Raw genomic sequence first — 15,715 nt, forward strand, 5'->3', positions numbered from 1 at the left:
TTTTAGAAAATGAATAGAGCAGTCTTGTGGAACATTAGGCAAGTTGCAGGCTTCGTTTAGAAAAAAATTTATCTTTAGCCTATTTTTTTTTTTAATTACGAAACAAGATTTTAGAAAAAATATTTATATATTTAGCAAATGTTGAAAATAAATAAATAAAATAAATAAATATATATATATATATATATCTTTTTTTTTTCAGAAATCTCTTCCAACAGGAGTGGTAACCATAGCAACAGTATACACCTTGTTTCGATAGGCGATCCACAAAGCACAAATGTGATTAAAATAGATTTTCACACCACAAAAAATAATTTATTCTCAAAAGTAAAGAAGATTCACTAAAATCATGCATATCTATCTTATTATTATGCGCCTATTATTAATTAGTAGTAAGGCTAGTTGTTGTAGTAAAATTGGTTACTATGGGATACCGAGGTCACCACAGTGTGCGGCGCGCCTTGCGTGCTCATTATAATCGGATCACATGCACGCGGTTGCGCTGTTCACTGTCCACTAAACTTAACACGCACGGCTTTGATACTTTCTCTTATTCGAAGTTGATCCAGTTGAATGAAAATATCTTGTTTTTTTCTTTTCTTTCTGTCTGAAGCCGGTGCATTCAAGAAAAAGTTCCATTAAGGATATTTGCGGATAGGTGAGAGACAGATGAGAGGTTGATTGCCTCAATGTTAACACTTTAACTTAAATATGCCGGATACGAGACTTATAAACCCGAAACCTGTCGCAACGAAACCTAAGCATCTGAACAAGAAAAGCAGTGCAGCCGAAACAACACCTGCCGTCAGAAGCAGAGATGCCGGTGTCGGTCACCGCAAAAGGTCCTCAAGCTGCCCAAGATGTGTCACCGAATACAAACCCAAAGCGCCGGAGAGAAGCAGTAAAGAAATAAAGGATAAACAGTCCGAGACTTTACCGAGGTCAAAACCTGCAACATGTGCACCGAAGGAACAACCAAAATCACATTCTCTTTATGAAATCCACAGGTAGGAGGAATGCTATACAGTGCCAGAGGCCCCAAAAAACATATGGTGGATCAGGTCTTAATCCAAGCATCAGCATTAAACTGTGTTAATAGTTGCCAAAAGTAAATCCTTTAGAGCTTGTTTTGTTTTGCTCACTGACATTTCTCTTTTTTGTATTGCAGTCAAAAAGCATTTACAGTATTTGCACCAAACCCAAAGAAAAGACAAGACATTCAGCAAAGTAAGTTAGTGTGTGCTTTGGCATCTCTGATTTCCTTTTTATTTCTCACTGAATGGGTGATTTTTTTAACTGGGGAACCGTTTTAAACCCCTTGGATGATTAAAAAAAATAACGTAAATTTGTTTTTTTTGTAAATGAATGATTATAGCATTCTTAACTGCAGTCTTTGAAAAAAAAATGCAATTAAAATCAATGTTTCAGTTCAGTTGGTATTTGTTTACATTTTTTATAACAAATAATCTCTGTCTCCAATGATCCCGTCCTCACACAATTTTAAAAGAAAGTAAAAAGTTGCCTATTTGATGTAAATGTAGCCTACTATAAGTTTTACAGTTACTTCAAAGTAACAAGAGCACAATCATCCTTATAGGCGATTATACTGAATTAATTTGATGTTTTTGTAGGCAACACTATTTAAATGTGTGATATTTCCTCTTTTTTTTAAGTTTTAAAGGATAGAAGGTTAAGCTGTCAACACTCACTCACTGACTGAATGCTTGGCTGTTTAACAGAAGCAGAAGCAGAACTGGCAGCTCTGGAGGATCTGCGCTTGAGTCGGGCCATGGGTTACATTTCCATATCTCCTAGTTCTGTGGGTGAGTCATTCACAAACCATGTCAGAAAACAAATATGTGAAGTCTGAAGCATTCAAATAAAAAAGAATGTGTCATCACCACTAGGGGGAGTTAAAGTGCCTTTTTTATCTTCCCAGGATAATTTCTCTGGCACCATACAAGTCACAGTTTTAACAGTTTCACCATGACAACAACTTCTCCTTGATCTTTAAAAATGACTGACATTAATTGAGTGATCAAATTTAGCACTCTTATGGAAATATGATAATATTTTGTAATTATCATTTAAATATAACTCATTTTCAAATTGTTTGTCATAAATCAACATTTCAGGAAAATGCTATGGGGTTTCAAATCAAAATATGAGTTTCTGTAACAAAACAGGGCATTCATTTCATTTTGGGAGACTAGTGAATAGGGAAAGAAATTATATATAAATATTCCTATGTAAGATTAGATAATATTTATGAAAATGTTGCAAATTATTACTCCTATTATTACACTTATTTTTTCATTAAATGTTGCCCCTGGAACACAGTAATATGCAAATTAGAGACAGTGTATGAATTCATGGACATTTTACCCACATATTACATAACATGTTCATAACATTATCTTTCATAACAACATTTGTTTTTAAAAAATCCTGAAACCTAAAAATTGATTGGTGAATGAAAAAAATAAATCCCATTGTTTTTGCCTATACATGTAATTTAGTGACTTTTTATTTGTTAAACATCTGAGTGGTGTCCACTACAGTGGATATAGCATAACATATGATTAAAATATATTTTTTTCAAAAATTTGTTTCTCATGCTCTTAACAATGTAATGACATGGAACAAGTACACAATCAAAAACAAAAAAAAAGACATCAGGGGTGCATTTCCCAAAAGCAACTATACAATATATGACGCGAGTCCCCTCGTTACCAACCAAGTTAAACGGAACTTGCGACCATTGGCTTATAATGCTTTTGGGAAACTCATCCCAGGATAGGTCTTACACGATTGTAAAACCATTAATGTGTGTGGTAACAAATACTAAACATCACAGACGATCCCTGGATTCCCACATTTGACACAGTTGTCATAAACGGAACACCCTATCAGGCTACATCTATATAATCAGTATTTTCATAGAAAATAATAATTCGTAGTCTGGTTTAACCATGTCTATTTCCCCAGGTGGATGCCTAACCCTGGAAGAAGTCAGGGCAAAACAACAGCAAGAAATGCAAATCAAAAGAAGACAAAAGCAGGTATTAAGACCCAAATTATATTCAGTGAAACAAAACTTCTTCATACAGAACAAGCACAATAACCTTACGAATGCCTTTCCCCCCTTTTTCAGGTTAAACATGTATTTTAGAAACTTCTTCAGTTGTGCAAGAATAAAGAATACTGCCGACAACAGATGAACATTATTTAGTTTGCTTTTTAATTTTAAAAGTGCTGCTAATTTCCATGGACTTCCCGATGTGACCTTATGTTCTAAATGTATATTATTCACCAAAGTCTTTGTGAAATATACCTGTATGACTTTTAAGTTTATGATGTTGTTTTGAACTCTGTGCATTGTCGTTGATTAGATGTGATTTAAATGCAAATACTCCCTAAAAGACAGTATACTGACTATGTATATTAAAATGACATAATCATTTACAGAATATAATGATAGTGTGTTTGTTATATGCATGCAAACTAGACTAAAGTGTACAATTTATTTTATTTATTTATTTTAATGTCTTAAGTGACAAACACACATAGAGGTATTACAATTGTGAGGCACGGTGTAGTAATTCAGCTTAATTTGGTCTATTATTTCATGCAAGCGCTCCTCCTGGTGATCTGTTTTTCCTCTGTTCCTTAGCAACAAGGATTTTTCTCTCTTTGTTTTGTCCTCTGTGTATATTCTGGGAGCCGTTTGCTTTGAAGGTTCCAAAAATACGAATCAGAGTCCTGTTGCTTGGCAAGGGGAGAGTGACAACATAATGAAAGGAAGACGATAGGTGAGGGCAAATAAATTAATAAAATAAATGATTAAATTCCCTGGTAAATTAATCTAGCCGATTGAGTCTCAGTCCCTTTTGAGCCATTGTTCTTTAATAACTTGCGTTTGCACTGCACATAATTCAAAAACATTGACTATATTGCTTTAAGGTATGGAAAGATATTTAAAAAAAAAGAAGTTTTTCATGGATCTCTTTCTGGATAGGTTGAATTACACTTGTTTTGCCTCCATGTCTGCCACATTACTTATTGCTTTTCAATCCTTTGCAACTTTCCAATTCACTCTCAAAATAGCAGAGAAACTGTTGTTGTTTATTCCAGTGCTTTGAACAGGTTTATCTGAGAGACTGAAGTAATGAAAAGTAAAAGCCAAAGGCTTCAAAGGGACATTAAATTAGTCTCAGACTGAAGAAAAAAAAAACACAAAATAGCTTTCCTGGAAAACACACACAGCGGCCAACTAGTGTTACAGACGTTTTCGTAATGGTGACCCTTAAATGATTTACACAAGGATCATAATTTTATGATGCTTATACATTCTTTCTTTCTAACACAGTTGTACAAAAGTCTAACCATTAGGGTGTTTCCTCTGAATTGAGTAATCCAGGCATAGGTCAGGGTGTGAATTTACAACATGTTAGCAGCTAAACTATAGAAATGCTAACTTTGACGCAAATGAAAGTCAAACTAGAGCCATTTGCCTTATGCTAATGTCCACATGGAAAAGGACACAAAGAAGAAAGGGAATGCAAATGGGTGTCTGGAGGAATCATTACACAAAGTGTGAATAGAAAGTAAAGATATACTTATGCTCAAATACAATACATCGAGTGATATTTTGGGGACCTGTATGGCCACTCCATCCATTCATAAAACCATCTTGTATCAAATATATATTTACATTAAAAAAAGGATTTGGTATCAACTGGTAAATACTGGAGGTTGGAGGTAAACAAAAGCACTTAATATTTACTTATAGTACCAGTTGGTGAATGTGAAGCACTATGACATAATGTGAAATAAATACATGATTTATGTAAACAAAGGATGAATTAGCAACTTGCACTCTGTGTTAGTCACAGTAAATGATGCTGAATGACAGGACTAAAATTAAAGATTGAACTAAATATACAATGACTAAACAACCTATGGTATGGATATGACGTACAATGATTTTAGAAAAATATAGCTTGCAATATAGAAAAAAATATTTGCAATCTAGTAAATGATTAAGAATACGTTTAAAAAAATAATCACACATTAGGAGACTATGGGTTAGTTATCAGACTGGAAAGTTGTCACAAAGGCTATCTTAGAAACTATAAGCTTTAGAGTCAAAAGTCCAGTTCAGTTCAAAACGGTCTTAAACTAGATTAATATTGGTGGATTCTGTCTTTCAAACTAAACATTCCGTACCATCATACTTCCATTAGCGCACAGATCATGGGTACGTGTTCAAGCTAAAGTATACAATAAAATGTATTAATTGCTATTTCTGTTATTCAAAACAATGTTATGAGATTTTGTTATTTTTCTAAACCCTACACCAGATATGAATATGACACAAAATATGCAAATGTGTCAAAATGCTTCACTATTAATGAAAAGTATTTGCCTTTCAAAAATAAACCCAATCTTTGAGAAATCCTCCCTGAAATAAATAGTAATTTTAAAATTACTTTACATCTATGTTTAATAATTTTATAATATTTGGCTTAGTCAATCTATGTTTATAAAGCAACAAGGTAACCTAAATAAAATGGATTTTACTACCTGCACACACCTTTACCACGGGTCACAATAATTCTTGAATGTTTACCACATGTAAACCTCCCTAGATCGCTAGACAGACCTCCTACTCTTGCTGCGGTTGCTATGACTAGCTGGTAGGAGCCAGAATAGGAACGACCGACTGCAATTGGACAGTTCAGTAGTCATTCAGATAGCTTAACCAATCAGTGATTAGGTTAAGGGCGGGGCTTATAGAAATGCTGGCAACGCCCCCCAGATCGACAGACAGACTTCCTCCACTAAATCACGCCGTCTAGCCGTGGCAGCCCGTCGGGTGACGTAGGTTGTTGGGTTGTGGATTGACGTTGTAAGTCTATCAGCATGAAGTCAGCAGCACCAGTGTTATCAGCGGCAGGGCGACGGGCGCTCGCTCGACTGTGAACTCCGACACGGAATCCCATGATATAAAAACACAAATATCTCTCGCGCTTTCCTTCGCTTCTCGTCCAAAAAAACTGTGAATGGAATCTTCTATTTAAAGGTAAGCTTGAATATATGCTGTTTACATACATACATTTACATTCTCTATAACGACAGAACGTATTTTGAATATTTTATATGATTATTATTATATTCAGTTTCTCATGATTATTGCACCCTCCCGTGCCATTACATTGAATGCCTCCTTTATAATGTTACAGGATTATTTTCGACTGTGTCAGTTGTATTTTATTGCCTATTTGAATATATTTTTATATCGATTTTTAAGATTCCTCATATATATGACACTTGATAATCGACAGTAATCGACTACGATTATAGATCATTTAGTTCAAGCGCTGTTAGATAAGATTACAATGTATATTTCTTTTAACATCGTGTTGATCATATTTCAAGTGGGCAGAACCTAAATATTTGTATTACCACTAATTCTATAAACCCGACAATTTTTTCGGCAATTGAAATCTTTCGAGGGGTGCCTTCACAGTTTGTTGTGAGATGTGAAAGTGTCATAGGTGTGTGGGAACATATGGGGGTAGTCCCGCAGAGGTCTCTGGCACGACTGAGTGAATGTCATTACCACGGCTGAGGGGGGAGGGGCGGAGCTCTGGCTGTGAAGAAGACCGGTTAGAGAGGCGGGGCTTGTGCGCGGAGGGCGGGGCCTCTCTGTGAGGGCGGTGGAAAGTCTATTATATGCAGTCAAAACACATTACAGATATGATTAATTTGAGACAAGATTTCGCTATCGCTGACGAAACACAAAACCTTTTAAAAGAACTAGGCTAATACCATTAGATTTCCTGGAAAAGAGGTTAGGGCATGCATTTAAATTAAACTATTTTGTGAATGAATCGAATTTCCCAGACATCTTCACATCAGTTTTATTTGAGTATCATTGAGATGCTATTAGTTTTTATTTTTTACATTTTCTGCTTTCATTTTAATTTCAGTTAAAGTTTTAGCATTTTTTTCTAAATATGTCTATATATAGTTTTTATCCATTTTTATAAAATGTTTGTTATAGTTATTTTAGTGCATCAAGTTAACCTAAATGAAAATGAGAAATATTGCCTTGGCAACTAGCTGAAATAAAGGATTAAAAAATATATATTTTATTCCAGTAAAATTGTATCTATAATAAACTTGGTTCACATTTAATGTTAATGCAAAATTTCTGTTTGTTTATTTCTTTGATTTATATATTTTTTTAATATATAAGATCAACAATGTATTATATTTAAAAATATTTATTCTCTATCTTATTACATTTATTCATTAAAAAAATAAAATAAAAGATGCCTGTTAAATGTTACTATTATCTAAAATTATTTTTATATGTATTAATCTGTGATGCTTGTTTTGACTTTTCAGTCATCTGGGAAGCATTGAAGACTTTACTATGATCCACATATAAAAACCACTACATTCCTGAGACTTCCTCTGTGTATCTTCCGGTCCCTGAAGACCACTTAGCTATATCTATAAACAACATTATGGCGACTACTGAGAACAAGCGTCCAGACATCCCCAAGGAGCAGGCACTTCTAAAAGCGCCATTAAAGCGGTCGATGCGAGACAAAGGCGTAGACGGCGCACCCATAAAGAAACGTGTGATGGCGGCTCTCAATCTATCCTGCAAAAAAATCCCAGAAACCTCTCTCGGCTATCAGGTCTCCAAAGCGACGAACAGGATAGAGGCCACTCCGGATCTGAGCCCTGGTTTGAAGCACACTCTAGCGCAGTTCTCTCTGAGCAGCCAATGTTCCCTCGGTGGCCCGGCTGCGTTTACTGGTCATCATGGTCAGTATAAGCTGGCGCCCCCTCTGGCCCAGGGAGGTATTGCAGGAGGACCCCTACTAGTCCCCCCTGACAGCTCTACAGACCTCAGCATCTGCTGTCTGGAGGGCGAGTCCATCTCCTGCTTCTCTGTGGGAGGCGAACTGCGTCTTTGTCTGCCCCAGCTGCTAAACACCGTCCTGCGGGACTTCTCGTTGCAACAGATCAACTCAGTGTGTGACCAGCTGTATTTGTACTGTTCCCGCTGCGATGCCACACAGTTACACATTCTCAAAGTGCTGGCCATCCTTCCTCCTGGGACTCCATCCTGCGGCCTCATCACGCTGACCGATGCTCAACGTCTCTGCAACACCCTGCTCCATCCAGGAGAGGAACCATCTCGTGATTCCCACAAAGGGCACGGCGCTGAAGAGGAGGAAGAGAAAGACGGCGAGGAATCTGGAGGATTTTGGGTGGAACACCAATGTCTTGGCAAGTGTCAAGGCCTGCTTGTGCCCCAGCTTTACTCCTGCCCAGATGCGCCCTGCATCCGCTGCTCCCAATGCCGGATGCTCTTCTGCCCGGAGCGCTTTGTCATGCACTCCCATCGACAGCCGGACAAACGCACGTGTCACTGGGGCTTCGATTCTGCCAAGTGGGCCTGTTATCTGCAGCTGGCACAGAGACACCTGGGATCAGCGGATGAAGAGAAGCTAAAGCAGTCTCTGGAGGATATGAAGGAGAAGTTCCAGCAGGAGAAGAGGCAGCCACATATAGTGAGTATCTCTTATAATCTATATTCATTCAGAAAGTAAGCAATTCATGTATTGAAATCATAATGTAATTGCTCCAAGTTTGTTCACATTAACCTTTAAGGTCAATGTCATAAAAACAAAAAAAACAAAAGAAGAAAAGAAAACCGAATTTTGCCTCAAGTTAAAAAGGAAGATATTTTTCATAAAGGAAATTACGCATATTTTTAACAGCATTAATATCTTTGGTTAATTTTCAAGCACAATTGTCTCAAATTCTCCACAAATTATTAGTACTATCAAGTATTTGTAATACACATACAATACAATGTTCTTTTTCTTTAATTTTAAGATGATATATGAAATGTTCTTGATATGTTTTGTGAGATTTACCCTATGAGCAAGTTATCGTGTCAAAAGCGCTTGCAGCCTACAATGTTTGAAAGACCATATTTGTCTCTGTCCCAAATTTGTAAAAAAAAGTTTGTGGAAAGTAAACACTAAATCGAATGTTGGGTCAGCTTAATCCAGCTCTCGTGCCACACCAGATGTTTCCCTCCAAAGGAAATGGATGAATGTGGTTCAAACCAGGTCACTAGACTCTCAAACTCCTTCTGACAGAGTCTGCACAAACAGCCGGAGCCACGGCAACAGGGGAGAGAAACAGAGAGAAAAGAGTGGGTGGGAGGGAAAAAATGAGGAAAGAATGTGCAAAAAGAGAGAGAGAGTGAAAGAGAGCGTCTGGGACATTCTGTTACATGTGCCTGCAGAGTATTGCTCCCCCCTTACAAGCCCAGCACTCACCCTGCAGGACCTCCATCATCAACCAATCAGAGAGCAGACAACTGGCCCCAGCCTCCCTCTCAGCCAATCAAATCTCAGAGCATTCAGTGAATTCCCATCTCATTATATAATGCTTAGCCAGAGACTCAACAACATCCCCAGCAACCGCTGTTCTCAGACAGCCCATTTTCCGGATGCAGACTGGACTTTCTGTTTACATCTATCTATCTATCTATCTATCTATCTATCTATCTATCTATCTATCTATCTATCTATCTATCTATCTATCTATCTATCTATCTATCTATCTATCTATCTATCTATCTATCTATCTATCTATCCGTCCATCCATATCTATCTACCTGTCTGTATTTCTGTCCGTCCGTCTGTCTGTGTGTCTGTCCATCTTCTGCACATAAAAACCATGTAATGAGCACATCAATGACAAGGTTAAGGTCAAGGCAGGAAGTCTCATTTCATTGAATCAATATGGTGCATTTATGCTATACTTCACGAGGTCTTAAATGAATCATGTCATTGTAGTGCGTTAAGAGTGACCTGACCGTCCTGCTCATGTCGCGTCGTAAATAGCAGTGTAGATTAGAGTCCTCGTGCCATGAGCGCCACGTGACGGCCCCCAGACAGCCCACCCCTCCCCCACACAGAGTCGTCTGGAGCTCTCGCACATGACTTCACATGTATGAAAGTGTGTGCGTGTTTTTTATTTAAATAAACCTGTATTGCTTGTTTTGTTTCTATGAGACGTTCTTACCACTGGTGTACAGTTACAATCTTATGCTAAGAAAGACTCCATTTCCATAGAAGAACTTCACAAGTATCAAATGAAGAACAGTTTCAGGTCCTTGCTTCGCAACCACAGCGGAGGGACTTTTGAGTATGTGTGAATTGTTACGCTACCTATGACCAAAGGAAATTTTTGTTTCTACATCGTGTGGGTGTTTTTTTAAAAGTCCGCACATGCTCCGAGTCTGCGCGTGGTGTGCAAGCTGGTCGCTGAGGCTTTATGATAGATCAGATGGCCTATTTACATTAAAGCAGCGTACGTCACCGACTGTTGATGGAAGAAGCATCCACATTTCCTCCAGTATTCAGAGGCCTGTAAAACATGTCAGAATGAGAGTGTTGATCCTGGATAAGATTTCACAATGCATTCACAGGGAGATTAAATCTTATTTACATATTTCTAGATCTGGGGTCTCTTTTGGAATAGAATAAATCGCAAGAGCTAACGGTGTGTGTGTGCAATCATGAAGCCGTGCAGAAATGACACACAGGAGGCTGCTTGACACGTGAACTGAAGGGATCAAATCAATGATCTCTAAGTGAGAGACCTAAAGGGACTTGTAATACGTCAAGAGCAATCTGCATTAACACACAATGGGTCAATCAATTCCTCTTTATTATTGAAAGAAGGTTAACGAGTTATTTTTATCTCTCTTTCAGGAAGTATCTTCACCTGCCTTCGTGTTTGACTCACGTTTGCTTGCCAGTCTCAAGGAGGAACCAGATCATGATGACATGATGTGGCAAAGGTTCAGTTCAATTACAAATATACATTATTCAATAATATATCCGACATAAAACACGTTCCAAATCAGCTATACGGATTATTCCGCTGTGGCAACCCCTGACAAAAAGGGGCACGTTGAAAGAAAGAGAGTCCAGGCAATATTTCATCCTGAAAATTAAAAGAAAAAATATGATAATATTCAAAGCCCAAAGAAAATAAAGCTTATGTGACTATTAAGATGTTTTTTGCATTTTCATTGTGAATATGAAGTTTTGTATTTTTAATTACTGTAAATTAATTAATTACTGCAGTACATCTATTTTTTACATCTTGAGTTTTTTTGTCAAATGTATTGTTCGCAAGAAGATATTAAAATAATTAATAATGTATATGTAAATTAATTCATTAAAAGGATCATATTTAAGGTTAAGATAAATAAATATATGGTATTATGATGTATAAATATTTTACAATTTGATAATGATAATGTAGTAATTCTACAACTAGAAGTAGTTTTAGTACACAACTGCAAGTAACTTCCTTTTTTGTTTTCCTCTCCAGCTGGTACCAGTACACTCCTGACAAGCTGGCAGGTAACAACCCGGCACAACACTCTGAGTGTTTGTCTGAAAAGGAAATGGGGTCTATAGAAACAGAGGCACTGGGCGATACTCAGGACGAAAAGAACCAGGATGCACACGACACTGACCCAAAGACGCCCACCTTTGCAGGTCAGTTTGCACCCACCATAAGTAACATTGCATAAATAAATGTATATGTTTCTAAATGTGAGATCTAATTGATACAGGGCAAGAAAAAAGTGGCCAGTCAGATGATGCCAGTCCAGATGAATGGCAGAAAGTAGATACGTCAGCTAGTAAGCGGTCAGTTGGTGTGACTGTGGATCACAGCAAGGACTACATGGTGATGGAACTCCTTCAGATGTATAGTGCTCAGCACGACAAACTTCAGTCAACACTATGCAGACAAAAACAGCTTGAAAAGGTTTTTACCCCAGTACACATCACATGTCTGTTTTTAGCACCTCCTTTTCGTTCGCCAGAAGGTGCTTGTGAGTATCTGATGTATTTTTCTCTCTCTGATAATCATGAACAGGAGCTGCAGGCTCTGCATCAAGGTGAAGCCATAGACCGCTGTGATCTACACGGGGAGCTGGAGGCGGTTCAGACTGAGCATGCTCAGAGGCTCGGTGAAGTCCAGCAGGAACAGAGAAAGTTGAAGTCCCGACTCGACAAGCTGAGGCAGCAAGGCTGCGGATGCAAAGAACTGAATATTGAGCCGCACCAGGAAACTATCTATGCCAAACAGGTACTGACCAATCACACACACCCACACAAGTCCTTTTCAGGGCCATCATTTATCATGCTTTATTTTTATTAGGGCTTTAAAATCGAGAAATTGGGATTAATCGCTTGTACCATAAAAGTACATGTGTGTATACTGTATATAAACGCACATATATGTGTGTATGATTATATACACACACAGAAAAATATTTATGTGGATTTTACAGCCCTAATTTTTAAACAGATTTTTTAGAATAAAACGGATACATTTGTAGTCTTAACATGTTAAATATATACTAATGTTCAAACGTTTGTGTTCGTCAGATTTTTCTATGTTTTTGAAGTCTTTTATGCTTACCAAGCATAGCAATAAGCAACAAACATTTGGTCTGTTTGATCAAAAATACAATAAAAAGTTAAAAAGAGTAATATCGTGAAAATGTATTACAGTTACAACAGTTACAATATATTTTAAAATGTAATTTATTCCTGTGATGGCTGAATTTTCAGCATTATTCAGTCGTCAGTGTCACATGATTCTTCAGGAATCCTTCTAATATGCTGATTTCTTATTATAATCACAGTTGTGCTGCTTATATTTTCGTCGAAACCATGATAAAAAAAAAAAACTGGATTGTTTTATAATTAAATAAGTTCAATATATATATTTTTTCCAAGTACCCTTTATTTATATAGCGCTTTATACAATATATATTGTTTTAAAGCAGCTTTACAGTTTTAAACATGGAAATAATGATTCAATGATGCAAACATAATTCAATTCTGCTGTAAAGCAGCTCTAAAAAGACAATAGTAAACTGTCATTATTCAGTTGAAATCAGTGTTGATTCAGTTTAGTTCAATAACTGTGTGAAGTTAATCAATTATGGAATGAGTTTAATTGACCGTTCGCAAAGACCCGCCCCCCCTTAGTTACTGTCGCTATGTCCGACAAGCTACGCCGCTCTCACGCCACACCATGTTCTCACGCATTGAAAAATACAACGCGGAGCAGAGAGGACACTGACAACACGCTGACAGACAGGACAGACCAGGTTACTTTTCGGTTACTTTTGTAATTAAACATATTAAACAAAGTCTCACCTTTCAAATGTGGTCATTTTTTAAAATAAATTTAAACAATAAATACCGTTTTGTGGCTCTTTAATTGTCGTGACAGATCGCTGTAGAGCCTCAGTTAAAGCTGCTCGTGAATCGATCATCTCTTCCTTCTAGTTCATTTATAGCATCAAATAAACATGAATGAACATAAGAAGGAATGTTGTTTTAACCGCGGAAAGACGTCAGTACACTCAAGTTTTTCAAGTTCAAATCCTCCCATGTTCTGCAGAGAAAAGTGATGTCATCATAACATGGCCCTTGCTGAATAAAAGTATTAACTTATTTAAAACAAAAATCACTGACCCCAAATGTTTGAGCAGTAGCTTGTATTATATATATATATATATATATATATATATATATATACACACACTAACATAAAAAAAATAAAAAAAATATAAAAATTATAGCTTTTGGATTTCAAACCCTGTCGTAAATTTAAGCGCATCACTTTAGCTGACCAATGGCTTCCTGTGCTTAGTTATCAGAACTGCGTCAGAGGCTGGACCGCGCTGAGGAAGACCGCGAGGAGCTGCAGGAAGAGCTACGCAGGGAGAGAGAAGCCAGAGAGAGGCTGGAACGTACCATCTCTGAGCTCAAACAACAGATGAGGGAGTCCCCCCACCCGGCTGCAATGGACAGTCCCATATCTTCAGCCTCCAGTGACACATATGTCCCCGACGCCTTAGCGTGATCTACGGTCACCAACCAGCAGCCTGATTTCTGTGATCAAAATTCATTTTGGAATGGTATCTCCATTTTGGAACCGGATGCCAAAGTTGTTTTTATTGCAGTGCTACGGAACAATTCTACAATTATGGGCTGTCCTGAGTAGGTTTGGGTTTTATGCTGTGAATTTGTTGAAAAGTTGAGTAACTTTTGAGCTGAACTGATTCTTTTTTCAGACACGTGAATAAGGATTTATTAAGTAGTTCGAGACATTATGCAAAGCACTAAACCTGCAAGCGTACAATCAACACCATCCGTCTTGGTTTATCACTTCTAGTGATATCAAATGGAAAACTATTTCTTTTTGACTATTGGAATGGTTTAAAAGTACATCACAACTAATATTGTTTCTTAAAATATTTATTGTTTATTGATAAATGTTATGTGAATAATCTTATCAAATTATACATATTTAACATTCTTTTTGCTATATTTTTGTTTATATTTTATGTAGGTAGTGCACATTATGAATATGAATGTACAAAATATATGCATGTGTACCTTCATTAAATATGGATAAATATACTATGTTTACACTGTGGTATGAAGTTCAGATATAACAGAAAATGTTTTCTATGCCATTTCCAGTGAATGTTTATCCTCCTTTAATGAAACCAGAATTTTATTCTTTCTCATTTCGAGGACTTCTAACACCAAATGAAAATAAACAATATTAGATTTTAAAAGTGATGGTCAAAGTTGAAACACTCACATCAATTACAGTTTAAGTATATGAAATGCTCCTTGTACTTTAGATTCTATAAACCATCTAGACAAACAGGTCTATGTGTACTTTGCTCAGAGAGAGATGTTATTCTTATGTGTGTGGGTTAAAAAAATGATGTATTGATATTGTTTGCTGAAACTGACAATCAGCGTGTTTATCTGTAATTGCTTTTATATCCAAAATTTAACAGAATAATTAAATAGTTGCTACCTCAAACAAACACATAGATATATACGTATAAAAACATAAAATATAGGTTGTGTATAGAAGTGGATGGATGGAGTAGTCAGGCGTATGACTGATAAATACCTCTGTACTGCTGCTATGTTTATTTGATTTTCTTAATTTTTTTTCATTTTCCAGTTGACTTATGCATGTGAGATTGAAGAAATATATAATATATAGAAATTTACAATATAGTATTGTTTCCTAACATTTCACATAAAAATGTTGTCACGTACAAAATGTAACTTAATTATCTTTGCCAGTGCCATCTTTTGTGTGTATCGTATCATGACATGACACATTTGTCCTACCTCCACTTGTGATCGAGACACTTTGTATCACCCACCAACTTTTGTATGTCATCTTTCTACAACAACTCATGGGAAATGATATATTTATGTTCTGTTGCTGGGGGAAATAATAAAAATGATTATATATAATTATATACACTGGCTTGTATCTTTTCAAAGGCTTGTCTCAAAGCACTTCTTTCGTCCAGAAATAAGAAAACAAATCTGTAATCACAAAAATATTCAATGTTAGATAATGCAATAAAACTACAGTAACTTGGTCACAGCCATCAAATTTTTCTTAAATGACAAATATTTTTTAGAAGCTACACTATTTGAAGGAGATTCCGTATTGTTTTTTAAAAAACTAACTGAAATAACTTATGCTATTTCGGCAGTTTTCAAGATTACCATGGTCATTTTTTGTT

The 15,715-nt window shown here is 36.6% G+C and overlaps 2 protein-coding genes across 2 annotated transcripts; both read left to right on the forward strand.

The window, feature by feature from the left end:
- The first annotated feature begins 467 nt into the window (after nucleotides 1-467).
- On the forward strand, nucleotides 468-3,862 carry LOC306992981 (uncharacterized protein). The gene is made up of 5 exons (XM_079602338.1): nucleotides 468-1,007; nucleotides 1,169-1,227; nucleotides 1,740-1,823; nucleotides 2,989-3,062; nucleotides 3,155-3,862. Exons 1-5 carry the CDS (start codon nucleotides 712-714, stop codon nucleotides 3,170-3,172), a joined length of 531 nt encoding a protein of 176 aa, XP_079458464.1. The 5' UTR covers nucleotides 468-711; the 3' UTR covers nucleotides 3,173-3,862.
- Nucleotides 3,863-5,827: 1,965 nt separating this feature from the next.
- Nucleotides 5,828-15,441, forward strand: skilb (SKI-like proto-oncogene b). The gene is made up of 7 exons (XM_079602238.1): nucleotides 5,828-6,085; nucleotides 7,417-8,597; nucleotides 10,821-10,909; nucleotides 11,449-11,618; nucleotides 11,696-11,892; nucleotides 12,004-12,216; nucleotides 13,798-15,441. The coding sequence occupies exons 2-7, from the start codon at nucleotides 7,539-7,541 to the stop codon at nucleotides 14,008-14,010; spliced, it is 1,941 nt and encodes a 646-aa protein (XP_079458364.1). The 5' UTR covers nucleotides 5,828-6,085; nucleotides 7,417-7,538; the 3' UTR covers nucleotides 14,011-15,441.
- Nucleotides 15,442-15,715: the final 274 nt, after the last annotated feature.

Source organism: Phoxinus phoxinus, assembly GCF_949152265.1.
Source record: "Phoxinus phoxinus genome assembly, chromosome: 24".
NCBI classification, from domain to species: Eukaryota; Metazoa; Chordata; class Actinopteri; order Cypriniformes; family Leuciscidae; genus Phoxinus; species Phoxinus phoxinus.